The 17,656-nt window shown below is 41.6% G+C and overlaps 1 protein-coding gene across 4 annotated transcripts in view; it reads left to right on the top strand.

The window, feature by feature from the left end:
• The window catches only part of Gramd1c (GRAM domain containing 1C), an 83,088-nt gene that overhangs the window by 22,248 nt on the left and 43,184 nt on the right, over positions 1 to 17,656 (top strand). For 2 of the 4 annotated variants that reach the window (XM_036204204.1, XM_036204205.1), the window contains exons 4-6: positions 7,266 to 7,369; positions 7,930 to 8,025; positions 9,527 to 9,607. The exons of 1 other annotated variant lie outside the window; for it this stretch is intronic. In XM_036204204.1, the coding sequence (XP_036060097.1) occupies positions 7,266 to 7,369; positions 7,930 to 8,025; positions 9,527 to 9,607 (281 nt within the window). The remainder of the gene's footprint in view (positions 1 to 7,265; positions 7,370 to 7,929; positions 8,026 to 9,526; positions 9,608 to 17,656) is intronic. One more of the 4 variants, XM_036204206.1, reaches the window with a different exon arrangement.

Below are 17,656 nucleotides of genomic sequence, written 5' to 3'. Positions count from 1 at the left end.
AAATACCATGTGACCACTGACAGTCATATAACCACCTTTACCTTCCAAGTACTAGGATTATAAGTGTGTTATCACCATGCATGGTGATTTGTACCTTTTTGAAAGATATTAATTTCTTAATTAATGGGTAGTGGAAAGTACTTGCTGTAAAACTGGAAAGATATCCAAGAAACTGCAGAGGAAAATAGTGACCTTTCTATCTGTATAATTTGGCTAGTATTTTTAGCTTTTATACAGTCAGTGTGTGTGTGTGTGTGTGTGTGTGTGTGTGTGTGTGTGTGTGTGTGTTTTCAAAAAGTTACATATTTGCATTTTTTTTCTGACAGGTATGGTAAACATGTTTAATGTAGACATTTTAGAAACTGATATAAAGGGGGGAGTGGCAGCTCCAGAAGCTTTTGGGATACTAGGATGGTTCTGCATGGTGTTTGGGTGGTGGCTACATGACTGTCATTGGTCGCATGGTATTTGGGTGGTGGCTACATGACTGTCATTGGTCACATGGTATTTGGGTGGTGGTTATATGACTGTTCATTGGTTACATATTATTTGGGTGGTGGTTGCATGATTTTTCATTGGTAACATGGTATTTGCTGGTGTTCACATGGCTGCTCAGTGGTCACATGGTATTTGCTGGTGTTCACATGGCTGCACAGTGGTCACATGGTATTTGGTGGTGGTTACATGACTGTCATTGGTCACATGGTATTTGGGTGGTGGTTATATGACTGTTCATTGGTTACATATTATTTGGGTGGTGGTTACATGATTTTTCATTGGTCACATGGTATTTGATGGTGATTACATGACTGTCAGTGGTCACATGGTATTTGCTGGTGTTCACATGGCTGCTCAGTGGTCACATGGTATTTGGTGGTGTTCACATAGCTGCTCAGTGGTCACATGGTATTTGGTGGTGGTTACATGACTGTCAGTGGTCACATCTTTGTTGAGGAACTTGGTTGTTTAAAATTTTTAATGATAACCAATGTATCAGGGTCATTGCAGAATAGAATGCTAACCATGACCACGAAACTAATTGAGACAGAAATGAGTGAAATGATTCCATCATGAGTGGGTTAGTATATATAGGTTGCCCTTTGATATGTCAGGAGATTGGATCAAGGAAGTCCCCATGGATACTCAAGCCCTTAAGTAAAATAGTATAGCATTTACATGAAACCCAAGCACATTCTTTTGTGTGCCTTAAATCCTCTCTGGATTGCTATTAACAGCTCACACAAAGTAAATGATATGTAAGTGGTTATTATATGTATTATTTAGAGAATAGTGCCCTGAAAAAAATTTGTGCATGTTCAGTACAGATGTAATTCTTTTAAAAAGAAATATTTAAACTCACCTTTTTGATATACTCTGAGGAGGTAGAACCCATGTCTATGGAGGGCTGACTCCAGCTGTCTATTCCCCATGTCTGTCTGTTAAGACTCTAGCAGCAGGGAATTTGTCTAGAGCCCATGTCTTGGTTTCTTGAACACCACTCTTCCTGAAGAAACTGCTGGAGCAGTGTGGTGGTTTGAGTAGAAGTGGCCTCCATAGACTCATGTGTTTGAATGCTTGGCCCATGGGGAGTGGCACTATTAGGAGGTGTGGCCTTGTTGGAGTAGGTGTGGCCTCTTTGGAAGAAGTGTGTCACTGTGGGGGCAGGCTTTGAGGTCTCATATGCTCAAGCTACACCCAGATCCAGTATACAGACTTCTTCTGCTGTCTTTGGATCAAGATGTAGAACTCTCAGCTCCTTCTTCAGCACCATGTTTGTCTGCATGCTACCATGTTTCTCCCCATGGTGATGATGGACTAAACCTCTGAAGCCAGCCCCAAAGAAGTATTTTCCTTTATAAGGGCCTGGTGTCTTTTCACAGCAATGAAACACTGACTAAGACAGATAGTAACAACTCAAGACCAGTGAGGATGGAGCATGTTATTGTTACAGTACCAACAGTGGACTAAGAAAGTGAAAACAGGCAATAACTTGAAACAGCTCCTGATGTTCAAAGTTAGAATATCTTAAGCAACAAAATAACAATGATCTGGGCTAACAATTCGAAGAATCAAATAAATATCCATGAGTCCATGTTGCTATGAATAAATGCTTGAATAATTAAACAATTATGGAGGAGCAACAGCCTTCCAGAATCCCAAGCATATTTAGGTAATTTAAATACTTGCTACAAATTTAAATTTCAGAAGTTTAGGGGCTAGAGAGACAGCACTGTTAGTGAAGTGTCTGCTGAACAAATTCAAGGACCTGAGTCTGGATCCTAGAACCCAAATAAAAGCCATATATGCTAATTGCTCTCCTGTGACCCCAGCACAGGGGAGGGGGTAATTACTCTGAGGTTTACATTAATTGTAAATGCTTGGCCAATAGCTCAGGCTTATTACTAACTAACTCTTACATTTAAGTTGATCCATATTCCTTATTTACCCTCTGCCACGTGACTGTGCTTTTATTAGCATGGTACATTCATCTTCTGCTCCCTCTGCATCTGCTGGCAACTCCTCAGACTTTGTGCTTCTCCATCCCATCATCCTTAGTTTGGCATCCCATCTATACTTCCTGCCTGGCTACTGGCCAGTCAGCATTTTATTAAACCAATTCAACTGACAAAACTTTACAATATACAAGAAGATTATTACACAGTACTCATGGCTGATTATCATAGAAAAATCAATGAACTTTATTTTGAGACTCTGTCTCAAAAAATGAGATGGCTCAGCATTTAAGAGCCTGAGTTCAATTCCCAGCGTCTACATTGCAACTCACAACTGTCTGTAACCCCAGTCCCAGGGGACCTGACACCCTCCTGCAGACATACATACAGGTAAAACACCAATGTACATAAAATAAAAATGGGGTCTGGAAATTAATCATTTGGATTTGGCAAGTTAGAGGTCACTAGTGACTGAAGAAGAGGCGGCATCAGCAGTAGCTGTGGTGTAGGGAACGAAGCACACACCTAAAGTCAAGGTCTCCTCAGCTCTTGTTCTCCATTACCTATGGAAAATACTTTAACTGACCCTGAACACTGATAAAACTAACTTAACCAATGCTAATCCCTGCCTAGCATCTGACTTCCTGAAGGATAAAGGACCAGCGTCACCAATGAAAACCTTTCTCAAATGTGTACATGCTAATTAACCAACATTTGGTGTTGAACACTGATAACCATATTTTAAGGGCTTATGGCCTCCTCTCACAGATGTAGTCCTTGTGATTAGATTGTTAGTCTATTTATCTCATGTGTAAGTGCAAAAATTACAGTAATTTCTAACTATCCTGTGAAAAAATTTCCCATCCACGTCTTACCTAGGCCCAGTCCTGCATAGTTGTAAAATCAAGTGCATTTACGATGGTATGACCATAGGCATCTTTGAAAATTTCCAACTGTCTGCCTTAGCATGGCTTTTTTTACTCTTAAGACTCATTTGGGCCTTCTCTTTTTCTTTACTAATCTTGATCAAAGAACTCTTTATTAAAATCTATAACTACATTTGAGCCAGTAATTCTACTTGTAGGAAAATGATACTATAGGGGCATGTCAATACCCTCAACGCTTCCAGCTAACCATGAGTGTAGCTAGACTGGAGTGAGGCTAGGACATGGAAAGGGGAGCCTTGGGTGAGATGATTAAAATACTGACAGTTGCCAGATGTGGTAGTATGCACCTTTAATCCTAGCATTTAGGAGGCAGAGGCTGGTGGATTTCTGTGAGTTTGAGGCCAGCTAGGGCAACACAGACTCAGTTTTAAAAAAGAAAACAAAAAGAATTGGGCATGTATAAAAATGTATTGAAACCTATGTTTTATTTGTATGTGTGTTTTACCTGTATGTATGTTACCATGTGTGTGTGCTTAGTGCCAGCAGAGTTCAGGAAGTAGCCTCAAATTCCCCCAAATTGGGGTTACAGATGATTGTGAATTGCTTTGTGGGTGCTGGGAACAGAACCTGGGTCCTCTGCAAGAACAGCAAATACTGTCAACCACTGAGTCATCTCTCCAGCCCTACATTCCTTAGGTTTTATTAGTCAGAAGTCTCTCCAATCTGCCCCGATGTTTTCATAGATACTGGTCATCAGTTTTGAAGTAACAGATGGCCCAAATTACACAGTGGAAAAACTCACATTTTCTTTCCCTTCCCCCCACCTCTTCTCTTTTTTCGATGATCTTAGCCTTGCGGTGATTTGGGTCTGAGCGGCAGGCTAGGCTGGTGTGAGGAAGACTGGATATGGGAAGAATATGAACTGTGTAGTCTATGGCTGTGAATGAAGATGAAGCAGCGGGGATGGCTTCCCTCTGGAGGTGTATACCTCTGTTTCCCCCAGAGCACTCATCCCTGTGTGTGGGAAGGTGGGAAGAAGCATGCTGATGGACCCATCTTGCAGGTCACTTTCTGTGCGGTGACAAAACACCCGAGATAATCAGCTTGGAAGAGAAAGGTAGACTGACCTTGGCTCACGGTTTCAAATGTTCCCATTCATGACCTGTGTTGCCATTGCTTTAGGGCTTGTGCTGAAGCCGTTAATTATTGCAGGGACTGTGTGGTGGAGCAGAAGTAGCCACTCCACAGTGACCCAATTTCCTCCCAATAGGCCCCCTAGTTCACAGGTTCCATCACCTCCAAGTAGTGCTGCAGGCTGGGAACAAAGCCTTCAACTCATGGCCTTTGGATGACATACGAGATTTCAAGTGCACTGTCCTCCCATCCTTGCCTGTCGAAAGGAGATTGCTACCCTGTGACACTAACACTCACACCAGAGGCTGCGCTCTTTTTATGTGGCCCCATAGTGTCTGTTTTTCTTATAGAAAAGCTGGGGGATCGGTGCTGCCAGTGTTTGGAGAGGAAGTGAGTGTGGCTAAGGCCAGCCTGAGGAGCCTGTCGTTCAGTTCCTGTGTGTCTGTCCCTGTTGCAAACCCACCTCTGTGCACACATAGGGAATGAGGACACCCTCTTCTGCAGCCTTCTGTACGTTTTGGAGTCAAGGCCCCCCATTCATTGGTTCACTTATTTTATACATGAGACTGCTTCCTTGCAGAACCCCTGCCAGGATTAACTAAGCCAGCTTCCTTGTTCACTTGCATATAATAACCCTGCCTCGATTCAGATGCATAAAATAAAAGAGTTGTCTCCAGGCTGCTGCTGGTGCATCTCCATCAGAGTGCATGACCCACCCAACCCCAGCTTTTCTTCATTTCCTGTTGCCCCAGTTAGGTCCATCTCCAAGGCTGTGAGAGGTCACAGCAAAAACCCATTTCTACAGCTTGAATAAAGTGGTACTTAAAAACATAGATCTAACCATGTTCCTTCCACTTAAAGCCCATGAGTTCTACAATGAACTGTGAGACCTTTTAGGGTCCATCTTCTCCAGCTTCTCCTGGTACCCTGTCCTTCCCCACCTGCTTTTTCTTTTGAGGCAGAGTCTACTTATATATCCCTGGCTGGCCCAGAACACACAGGGATCTGTCTGCCCTGCCTCCTGAGCTGGGATTAAAGTATGTGTAACTCTACCCAGCTGGTCTCTCTTAGCTCTCAAATGTGCTATGTGTTTTCCTACCACGAGGCCTTTGCATGTACTGGTCCATCATAATTGTGTCAACTTTTTTACTCACCTTTGGATTTTTTTGGTTTTGTTTTTTGAGATAGGGTTTCTCTGTGTAGCCCTGGCTGTTCTGGAACACTTTCTGTAGACCAGACTGGCCTGGTCAAACTCAGAGATCTACCTGCCTCTACCTCCTGAGGGCTGAGATTAAAGGTATGCGCCACCACCTCCCCTAATCTTTGAATTATTTTTAAAAGAATACTTTACTCAGGGAAGTCATTCCTGATAATGTTCTCTCTATACCCTCCCCCTTACTCTTACTATGTTGTCTTTTTCCCTGCGCTTTGGTCCACATCTCAGTTGAGTTTGTATTTGTTGATGGTTGATCTTCATTGTCAACCTGATTGGATTTGGAATCTCCTAGGAGATACACCTCTGGGTGTGTCTGTAAGCGAATTTCCAGGAGCTTTCACTGCGGGTGGAAACCCCTGAATGTGGGTCACACCACCTCGTGAGCTGAGTCCTGCCTGTACTAAATAAGGAGGGAAAGCAGGGGCGGGCGGCGGGGGCGGGGGGGGCGGGGAGCAGCTAAGTGCTGGCATTCCCCTTTCTCTGCTTTTTATCACTGACAAGTCTGCTCCACTACCTGCCTTCCTCACCACGAGGGACTGCTTTCCTGAACCGTGTTCATTACTTTTCCTGTTGCTGTGGTAAAATGTCCTGACAAAAGCAACTTGGAGGAGAACGGCTTCATTTTGGCTCACAGTCCATGACGGTGAGGAAGTGTGGTGATATTTTATTTGTATGTTAATAAATAAAGTTTGCCTGGAGATCAGAGGAAATAACAAGCCATTAAGTAAACACAACAGTCAGGCAGTGGTAGCACACCTCCTTAATCCAATCACTTGGCAGGCAAGGTCTGTGAGTTCAAGATCACACTAGGGAACAGAGCCAAGTGTGGTGACACACGCCTTTAATCCCCAGTACCAACCATAGAGACCTGGAGGTCTATACAGACAGGCAGTGACAAGGAAGTGAGGTAGCTGGGTTAAGAGCCAGTGAGAGGGCAGAACAGCAAGGCAATAAGGTGCACATTAGACAGGAAGTAGCTCACTTTTGGTAGCTGCAGAGCTGCAGAGGTAAGGTTGGTGGCTATTCCTATTTCCCTGATCTCTCAGGCTTTCACCCCTATATTTGGCTCCATGTTTTTTATTTAATAAGACCATTTAGAAATTTGTCTACAAGGAAGTCATGGCAGCAGGCGTTTGAGGCGGCTTGTTACATTGCACTAACCGACAGAAAGCAGCAAGTTTTCTCCATTTCATGTAGTCTGGGACCCCAGCTCATGGAATGGTACTGCCCACATTCATCCTTGGTGAGTCTTACTTCCTCAATTAATCTGATTGAGACTGTCCCTCATAGGCATGGCCAGAGGCATATCTCCTGGATTATGCCAGATTCTAGCAGGCAGACAATATTAACCATCACACCTACCTTTCGTTTACAAAGTTCCATGAGGGTAAGCAATATTTCTGGTGCACTTAGTGCTTAACAGAATAGCTAGCAGAGAATATATGAATGAATGGATGGATGAATGAATGAATGAATGAATGAACATTGATGTCTTTCCACAAGCTGAAGTAGTAGTATAAGGTTTACTCAGTTGTCAGATTTTTGTGAATAACCTTCTCATTTTTGTCTGCATAGATTATGCTTGTGCCCTTCAGAGGGATATTTTGCTTCAGGGGCGGCTGTACCTTTCAGAAAACTGGCTTTGTTTCTATAGCAACATCTTCAGATGGGAAACTACGGTAAGACATTTTGCATTTGATTTGTTGATACAAATAATTGCATAGTCAGAAATGTACACAATACTCTTAAAAGCAGTGTGCTGAGGATGATTCAAAAGTAAAATGGTATGTATTTGTGTATCTATGTTTATGTAAGTATAATGTATTTATACGTGCTTAAATGTGTAATGTATTTTTCTAATTTCAATACATCAGGCCCTGTTTGTACTTAGTACAGTTCAGCTGGAAGGGCTTGACTGCCAAAACCATGGTCACTTGACAGACTGTCTACATTGTTCTCCGAGTTTAAATGTGGAGCCTGAACTCCCACGTGTCTTTCACACCCAGTCCTAATGTTAGATCCTGGGACTGACGGGCAGAACGCTGAAGGGAACACATCTGAACGCTGACCTCTTTTTGCACAGAGAACACAGCCTGTGCTTGTCAACTCCTAAAGCAGGCCTTTCAGCCAAATACTCTGGATTAGACTAATGTAACACTTGGTGTTTAGGGTTGTATATGCTTCTGAAAATACAAATTTCAGTTTTTAAAAAGTATTTTTTTTCTGTGTGTGTGTTTAGATTTCTATTGCTTTAAAGAATATAACCTTTATGACCAAGGAGAAAACTGCTCGACTCATCCCAAATGCTATCCAGATCATCACTGAGGGCGAAAAGGTGAGGGACTTGTCTGTCTTAGCCATATTAGTAGCAGGGAGAAACTGTCTCACACTGGTAGCACCGGGGTGTAGGTAGTTCTTGAAGCTACAGTGTCTTGTGGAGACATAGGATATCAGTAACAGATTCTTGGATGTTTAAATGGTTAGTATTTGCAGAGGAGAAAGAGAGCAGCATGGAGGTGGGAAAGGACAGTGGGAGGTGACTAAGACAAAAGTAATTACATATGTATAAAGATGTCACAATTAAATCCATTACTTTGTATGCTGATTAAAATAAATAAGGAAATCCAAAAGAGACAGTAGTAATCACTAGGTCACATGTTATGTATGCAACAATGTCTGCAGATTGCTAGGATGGATCCTATACAAAGGCTATCTATCTATCGATAGCAAGGCATAGTGGCGCACGTCTTTAGTCCCAGCACTCAGGGGGCAGAGGTAGGAGGATCTCTGAGTTCAAGGCCAGCCTGGTCTGCAGAGTGAGTTCCAGAACAGCCAGGCTGTTATACAAAGAAAACCTGTCTTGACATGCTCACCCCCCCCCGCCACATATATATGTCTCGGCTTAATAAATTGAAAAATCTGTCTGTGAAAACATTAATACCCAAATCATGTGAAATTTTTTTAATCACTCCAGCATAGAACTAGCCTCCTCCTCCCTGTAGAAAAGCTCTATGATAGGCGGTCACTGACTAGGCCAATGGAAGCCAAGACCCACTGGGAGGCTCCATTCAAGAATGCCTCTTGCTACACTTTCTCATTGAAGTCAACTTTAAATATGACTTCACAAAAACAGCTAAATGTAGAGAAAGATATAGGGCTGAAAACAGACACAGAATTACAGATAGAGCATTCTACTGTTTTCTATAACAACAGAAGACTCGGAGTTTAACTTGAACGTTTTATGTGCAGAGAGCCAATATTTTTGGAGTTTTTTAACATTTGAAAAAGTTGCATAACTTAAAATTCATATCATTAATATATACATTTCTGAAATCTACTTGTATTCTTAGTTTATATGAGGCTCAATTGACAGGCATCATATTGCAAAGTTCAGAATAAAATACTTTCATTTTTCTGTACATTTATTTAGATTAATTTGAGAAAATTATTATGAACATAAACAGCTGCCTAGTTTTAGCCCATTTCCCAAAAACCAGTGTGTTTGAAACTTATGTTTAGTATGCTATTGTTATAGGGTAGGGCTTATAAAGGAATCTCATTTATGCAGCAATTATTTATTTTTCTTTTAACACAAAGATAAATGAAAACAGTGTGGGGAGTTGGTAGCTGTTGGCTCTGGTCAACAGGACCCCACACACCTTCATGACAGAACTGTCATGTGCATGTATAAACCCTTTCCTCCCCAAGTTGCTTTGGTCATGGTGTCTTATCACAGTGGTAGAAAATCTAAGATGCTAAGTGCATTTTGTTTAGCCAGTGTGTCTGTCCCCTTCATTTCCATGGTGCTTAATTTGTCCACTTATTTGTTTTTGTAGTTTTTCTTTACGTCTTTTGGTGCCAGAGACAGAAGTTACCTGAGCATATTTAGGTTGTGGCAGAATGTGTTATTAGATAAGGTAAGTGTTCGTCCCAGAGGCATGCCGAAGAAGGCACAGTAGGGGCTAGTGTGGACCTACATAGAATTTGGGCAGAGCCTTTCTTGTTTTCAGGAATCTAATTCTGATGACAATTCAACAATAGAAATTCTTTGTTGTTGTTTTTATTTTATTTTTCTGAGACAGGGTTTCTCTGTTTAACAGCCCTAGCTGTCTTAGCTCTGTAGACCAGGCTGTCCTCGAACTCACAGAGATCTGCCTGCCTCTGCCTCTTGAGTGCTGGAATAAAAGGCATGTACCACCACCACCTCACTAATACTTCAAATTTTTTAAAGCAAAAGATCTATAGTTATTTTTGTGTTATTTCTTAAATTAAAAAAAAATTGAAGAATTGGGCCGTGATAGCATATGTCTTCAATTCCAACACTCAGGAGGCAGAGGCAGGAGGATCTCTGTGAGTTTGAGGTCTACAGATTGAGTTCCAGGGCAGCCAGAGCTACACAGTGAGACTCAATCAAAAAAATCCTACCCCTCGGCCAATAAAAAGAAAAGAAAAGAAAGGAAGAAAATTTAAAAACTTAAGAACTGGGCACTTGCCACCAAGCCTGATGACCTGAATTATAAAACAAATAAATAAGTGTAATAAAAATGTAAATTAACAAGTTTTTATTAAAGAAGGTTTTTGTGGTGGGTGCATGCATCTAAGCTAGTGGAGATGCGAATGTGTGCAGAGGCCTGAGGGGGACATCCGATGTCTTCCTTGGCCACTTTCCACCTAACTGCTTTCCACCAGCAAGTGCAGGAGCTGTCTGCCTCCATCTTCCAGGGCTGGAGCTGTAGGTATGTGGTGCAGTACTTTCTGGCATTTTATAAGGGTGTTTGGGATTCAAACTTTGGTTCTCATACTTGTCCAGCAAGCATTTCCTGAGCCAATGCCCCAGCCCCATTAAATGTTGTTGTTCTGGTGGTTGAATCCAGAGACTCCTGCATGTACCGCTGAGCCTGATCCTCACCTACTGTGGTTATGTTACTGTGCTAATTATAATTCCTGGGCTACTGACCAAGGAAAAAAAAGATAGTAGAAGAAAAATTAATGGAAGTAAAATGATAACTAGAAAATAAATACGTATTTAACACGTAAGAAGCCAGTATTGGAAACATAAAGGTACACACACATTTGATAAATAAAGTGCACTTAGTAGCTTAGGCTTTCTATCACTGTGATAAAACACCATGACTGAAGTAACTTGGGGAATAAAGGGTTTATTCAGCTCAGGCTTCCATATCACATCCATCATCAAAGGAAATCAGGACAGGAACTCAAACAGGGCAGGAACCTGGAGACAGGAACTGACGCAGAGGCCATAGAGGGGTGCTGCTTACTGGCTTGCTCCTCACAGCTTGCTCAGCCTGCTTCCTTATAGAACCCAGGACCACCAGCCCAGGCCATTGATGACTAATTAAGAAAATGCCTTACAGGATCTTATGAAGACATTTTCTCAATCAAGGCTCCTCCTCTCTGATGACTCTAGTTTGTGTTTTGACATAAAATGGCCAGTACTTTTCCTAAAATGATCTTTTACTAGATATTACTTAAATCCTCATATAACTGTAAAGGAGCCGACAGTGCAATCAAGATCCAAAAACTGATGGAATAAAAAATATACAATCCAACTATATGTGATGTTTGAGACAGAATAGAGTCAAAGAACAAACACCTTGAAAGGGAAAGAAGGAAATAATACTACACGCAAACAGGGAACAGTATTGACAGGGATGCCTGGCTAGGCAGTCTTTAAATTAATGTGGGCAGACAAGGAGTGTATTTGTATTGGTAAAAGGGCCAAATTGCCTGGAATTCATAAAAGGTTTAAGTGCATATGTACCTAGTAACAGAGCTCTAAAGTATATAAAGAGAAAATGAGCAAAATTGGAGAGAGAAATGAACAATTTAGCAGTAAAAGCTGAATTCAAAAACCCCCACTTTCTTTTCTTTCTTTTTCTTTTTCTTTTTCTTTTTTTTTTTTTTTGGTGTTTCAAGACAGGGTTTCTCTGTGTAGCTTTGCACCTTTCCTGAATCTCGCTCTGTAGCCCATGCTGGCCTCGAACTCACAAAGATCCGCTTGCCTCTGCCTCCCGAGTGCTGGGATTAAAGGTGTGCGCCACCACCACCCAGCAAAACCCCACTTTCAATGATGGGAACAACTGGACAGAGTTCCACAGAGTAAACAGAAGAATACCACCACAAACTAACCAGGACCAAAGGGTATCTATAGAATGCTTTATACATTCTTCTCAAGGGCATGTGGATACTCTCCAGAACAGACCATAATACTAGATTATAAAACAAGTCTCAATGCATTCAAAGGGATTAAAATAATGCGAAATATATTCTCTGATCACAGTGGAGTGAAATTAGGAACCAGAGGTTCACTAGAAAGTAAAAGTTAAATAGAACATTCCTAAAGAGCCATTGGGGAAAAGAAGAAATCACAAGGGAATTTTTTTTAAAAATCCTTTCACAAGCTAAATGAAAACAAAACCACACCAAATCTCATGGGATACAGCTAAAGCAGCATTTAGAAGGGAAACGATAACTGTAAACACTTGTTACATATTTAAAAGGCTGATCTTGAATCAGTAGCCTACCTTTTGGATTTATGAAACTAGAAAAAAGAGAGCAAATTTACTCCATATAAGCAGAACCAAAGAAATATAAACATTGGAGCAGAAATGAATGAAACAGAGAATAGCAAAATGGGTATGTAGAATGAAAGGTTGTTTGGGAAAACAAATTAAAAATCAACAAACTTTACTTAGATCTATCAAAAGTAAGGGAGAGGGGATGAAGTGGTGAGCATGCCTACGATTTTGACACTGAGGATGCTGGAGCAGATTGGAGAGTTCAAGGCCAGCCTGGGGTGTGTTAGGAAGACCCTGTCTCAACAAAGCAAAGAAAGAGGAAGAAAGGAACAAAAAACCAGAGCTAAGACTGAAGTGACTGAACTTACAAGTCAAACACCGTTTTAAAGACTTAACATTTACTGTTTATTTATTGTACCCGTGTGTGTGTGTGTGTGTGTGTGTGTGTGTGTGTGTGTGTGTGTGTGTGATGACATCTGTATTCTTTGTTCACATGTGTGGAGGACTACCATCTTCATGTATTACTTGAGTTTGTCAAACCTTTTGATCATTGCATTGCCTTTAGCACTAACATGTAATGCTATTTTAAGTAGGCATCAACTCTTACTTAATAATCAGTGGCCATCTCTGCTCTGTAATGAAACAAGAAACAATGTCGAAACACATATTTAAATTCTTCCTAAAACTTTTCTAAGTGGAATCTTTTAAAAATATTATTTTAAGTGTATGGGTGTTTTGCCTGCACATATGTCTGTGCACCACATGCATGCCTGGTGTCCTTGGAGGTCAGAAGAGGGCATCTGATCTCCTGGAACTGGAGTTACAGATGGTTGTGAGCCACCATGTGCATGTTGGGAATTAAACCTGGGTCCTCTGTAAGAACAGCCAATGCTCTTAACTGCTGAGCCATCTCTCTAGCCCCTAGCATATCTCTCTCTCTCTCTCTCTCTCTCTCTCTCTCTCTCTCTCTCTCTCTCTCTTTGTTGTGTTTTTTGTTTTTGTTTTTGTTTTTGTTTTTGAGACAGGGTTTGGAGGCTGTCCTGGAACTTGCTTTGTAGACCAGGCTGGCCTCAAACTCACAGAGCTCCACCTGCCTCTGCCTCCCGAGTGCTGGGATTACAGGTGGGCGCCACCACTGCCTGGCTCTCTCTCTCTCTCTCTTTTTTTTTTTAAGTTTATTTTCTTAACATTTATGTGTGTACATGTGTGAGTCTGCATGAATGTGTGTGCAGCATTAGTGTGCAGGAACTTGTGGGGACCAGAAGAGGGCATCAGATCCCCTGGAAATGGAGGTGCAGGTAGTTGCAGACTACCACTGGGAGATGGAAACTGAATCCAGGAACTCCAAAAGAGCAGTGAGGTGTGCCTAACCACTGAGGCATCTTTCCAACTCCCAGAATCTTAAAGCCTGGAACTTCCCTAGAATAGAAACTACAGTAGGACTAGGGAGATGGCTCCATGGGTAACATACTCGCTATGTAAGCATGAGACCTACATTTGGACCCTCAGCACCCAGATGAAAACAGGTGTACAGTGCACACCTAGGATCCCATTGCTAAGGAGGCAGAGACAGGGGCACCGTAGGACTTGCTGGTCAGAGACAGCCTTGCTGAGCCAGTGAGCTCCAGGTTCAATGAGAGACTCTGTCTTTAAAAAAATGGTGAAAAAGTCATTGAGAAAGACATCCCAATGTCAACAGCTGTCCTGCAGATGAGCCTGCAACAGACAAGCTCACATGTGTGTACACATGAATAACACACACACACACACACACACACACACACACACACACACAAAGGCAGGGCTGAAGATACTGCTAAGGGCTTGGAGTACCTAGCTTTTGCAAGGCCTAGGTTTGATCTGGGCACTGAGGGAGGGAAGCATTGAGAGGACAGAGAGAACAAAGTAGAAAAGCAGAAAGCTACCTTCCTGTGTTCCTTTAGTGAACTTTGAAGAACAATAATACAAACATACTAATGCAATAATGCTAACTACCACTTATGAAGTTAATAGGTGCTAGGCACAATGCTAGGTAACTGGTATAGTGTTGATAGTCTATAATTTTACAAGCTCCATTTGAGTTCTAGAACCTTCCCTGCATTCTTTCCTGTTTTTAGACAGGGTACTGCTATGTAGCCCAGGCTGGCTTTGAACTTGGGTAGCCCAGACTAACCTTGAAACTGTCATCCTTCTGCCTCTGTTTCCTCATATGGAGTTATGGTCATCTATTACCATGAAAGGAGGGGTTGGTTAGTTATTGTCAACTTGATTAACCTAGACATATCTGGGAAGAGGGAATCTTAATTGAGAAAATGCCTCCACTAGGTTGTCCTAAAGGTGTTGTTGGTTGGTCTTTGGTCTTTTGCTCTTTTTTTTGGGGGGGGGGGGGGGGCTGCCACTCAGCTCCCAAATAAATCACACATGGAGTCTTATTCTTAATTATGAATGCCCAGCCTTAGCTTGGCTTAGTTTCTAGCCAGCTTTTCTTAACTTATCCTGACTACCTTTTGCCTCTGGGCTTTTCCCGTTCTCTTACTTCTGTACATCTTACTCTTACTCTGTGGCTTGCTGGTTGTGCAGCTGGGTGACTGACCCCTGATGTCCTCCCCTTCTCTGGCTCCTTCTCCTCAATCCTTTCTCCTTTTATACCTATCTCTCTGCCTGCCAGCCCCACCTATGCTTTCTTCTGCCTTGCTATTGGCTGTTCTGTTCTTTATTAGACCATCAGGTGTTTTACACAGGCACAGTAACACAGCTTCACAGAGTTAAACAAATGCAACATAAACAAAAGTAACACATCTTAAAATATTCTACTACATAAATGCAAGTATGTGGGGTGAGGGCGGTTCTTGATTAAGGATTGATTTGGGAGAACCTAGCTCTCTGGGGACAGTGCCATCCCTGGGCAGGTGGTCCTTGGGTGTGTAAGAAAGAAAACTGAGGGCTGGAGAGATGGCTCAGAGGTTAAGAGCACTGACTGCTCTTCCAGAGGTCCTGAGTTCAATTCCCAGCAACCACATGGTGGCTCACAACCATCTGTAGTGAGATCTGGTGTCCTCTTCTGACCTGTAGTCATATGTGCTGTATAAGAAAGAGAAAGAAAGAAAGAAAGAAAGGAAGAGAAAGAAAGAAAGAAAGAAAGGAAGAGAAAGAGAGAAAGAAAGAAAGAAAGAAAGGAAGAGAAAGAGAGAAAGAAAGAAAGAAAGGAAGAGAAAGAGAGAAAGAAAGAAAGAAAGGAAGAGAAAGAAAGAAAGAAAGGAAGAGAAAGAGAGAAAGAAAGAAAGGAAGAGAAAGAGAGAGAGAAAGAAAGAAAGAAAGGAAGAGAAAGAGAGAAAGAAAGAGAGAGAAAGGAAGAGAAAGAGAGGAAGGAAGAGAAAGAAAGGAAGGAAGAGAAAGAAAGGAAGGAAGAGAAGGAAGAGAAGGAAGAGAAAGAAAGAAAGAAAGGAAGAGAAAGAAAGAAAGAAAGGAAGAGAAAGAAAGAAAGAAAGAAAGAAAGAGAAAGAAAGAAAGAAAGAAAGGAAGAGAAAGAAAGAAAGGAAGGAAGGAAGAAAGAAAGAAAGAAAGAAAGAAAAAGAGGGAAGGAAACTGAGCAGGCTGGTGGGAGCAAGCCAGTAAGCAGGGTTCCTCCATGGTCTCTGCTTCCAGGTTCCCCTGTTAAGTTTCTGCCCTGACTGACCTCATGATTTGGTCATGGTCATTATCACAGCAATAGAAACCCTAACTAAAACATTGGACTTGCTTTCAGTTTTTGTTTATTTTTGTTTTCAGATTGATAAAAGGCATATTAGTTAGATTTATTTTCTTTTGATTGACATAGGGACTTACTATGTAGGCTTGTCTGGCTTGGATCTCACTCTGTAGACCAGGCTGGCCTAGAATTCACAGAGATACTCCTACCTCTGCCTCCCAAGTGCTGATAATGAAGGTGTGTGCTATGACACCTGGTTCTTGATTTCTTGATCTTGAGTGATATTCTAAAAAAAAAAAAAAAAAAAAAGAAAAAGAAACTAAGGAAAATCTCTAAATATAAATACATAAATTGTGTTTACTTCTTGAATGAGAAAACTGTAAAAACAAATTGATTTAGAAGGAAGATTTTGTTTGTTTGTTTTTGTCACGTTTTGTGTTTTAAGACAGGGTCTGTCTACATAGCCCCCCTGGCTGTCCTGGAACTCACTATACAGACAAGGCTGTCCTCAAACTCACAGAGATCCATCTGCCTCTGCCTCCTTACCTGATTTAAAGAAATGTTTTTATTTGACCAAATTATGTTTGAGCCACATGTTTTTGCATTTGTTTCATTTATTTTTGCAGTAAAATCTACAGAAAAGGGAAAGAGTTAGACTGTTACTAGTGTCTTTGAAAAAGAATGTTTATGGAGCTGGGGGTGTTAGTTCAGTTAGTAGAATGCTTGCCTAGTGTGCACAAGGTACTGAGTCCCTGTAATCCCAGCACTGGGGCACATGTAAATAGGAGTTCATGGTCATCCTAAGCAACACAGAAAATTCTAGATCTACCTGGGGTACATGAGATCTCCTTGAAAGAAAGAAGAAAAATGTTTTTAATAGAACTATTTTCTTTTCCAGCTCAAGACTTGGTACACTCTGTCTGAAAGGATGATATATTTCCAATATTAACTCATGATAGGGGTCTTCAGTGTCTAGATATGTGTTTATCTGTCAACCTGCTCATTTTTGAAGTTTTCAGTTTCTACAACCTTTGCCCTGCTTAGCAAGAGCACACTGAGTTCCTAGGACTTAGGGGCCAGATGATGGTAGCAACACCAGTTTGTGATACAATCGGTGCTTTCTCAGGCTTTTGCCATGAACCGTGCAACCATAGTTCAAGATAAGGTCCAGGCTCTTCCCCACCCCATCTTCAGCTCATTTCCCTATGTAAACCAGTGCACCTCCTTTACCGGAGCCAGATGGCCACTCCTGTCTCTTGTGCTTTTTTGATTTGATTTTTGAGAAAGTGGCTCACCTTATAGACCACGTTGGTCTTGAACTTGTAGTCCTCCTGCCTTTGCCTCCCAAATGCCACCATGCCCAGTTGATTTACATTTTTAAATGGCTAAACACACACACACACACACACACACACACACACACACACACACACACCACAAAAGAATAACACTTCTTGATACTTGTCAATCATATGAAATGCTATGTTCGGTACCCATGAATAAAGTTTTATTGGAACGCAGCCATTTTCATTTGTTTGTGTTTTCACATGACACCAGCAGAGTCGAGCGTTTGCAACAGAGACCATATGGCTCACCAAGCGTATATTTACTATATGGCCCTTTCCAGACAGTTTGTCCAACCCTCAACAATACTACAGCCAAAGTTGTGCTTTTAAAGTATGTGCCTGAGACTGGCTTGTTTCTTGTTACTTTTATTTTATTTTGTGGTAATGGGGGAC

Source organism: Onychomys torridus, chromosome 12, assembly GCF_903995425.1.
Source record: "Onychomys torridus chromosome 12, mOncTor1.1, whole genome shotgun sequence".
Taxonomy (NCBI): Eukaryota; Metazoa; Chordata; class Mammalia; order Rodentia; family Cricetidae; genus Onychomys; species Onychomys torridus.
Note: the sequence above shows the minus strand (reverse complement) of the source record. Positions and strands in the feature narration are given on the sequence as shown.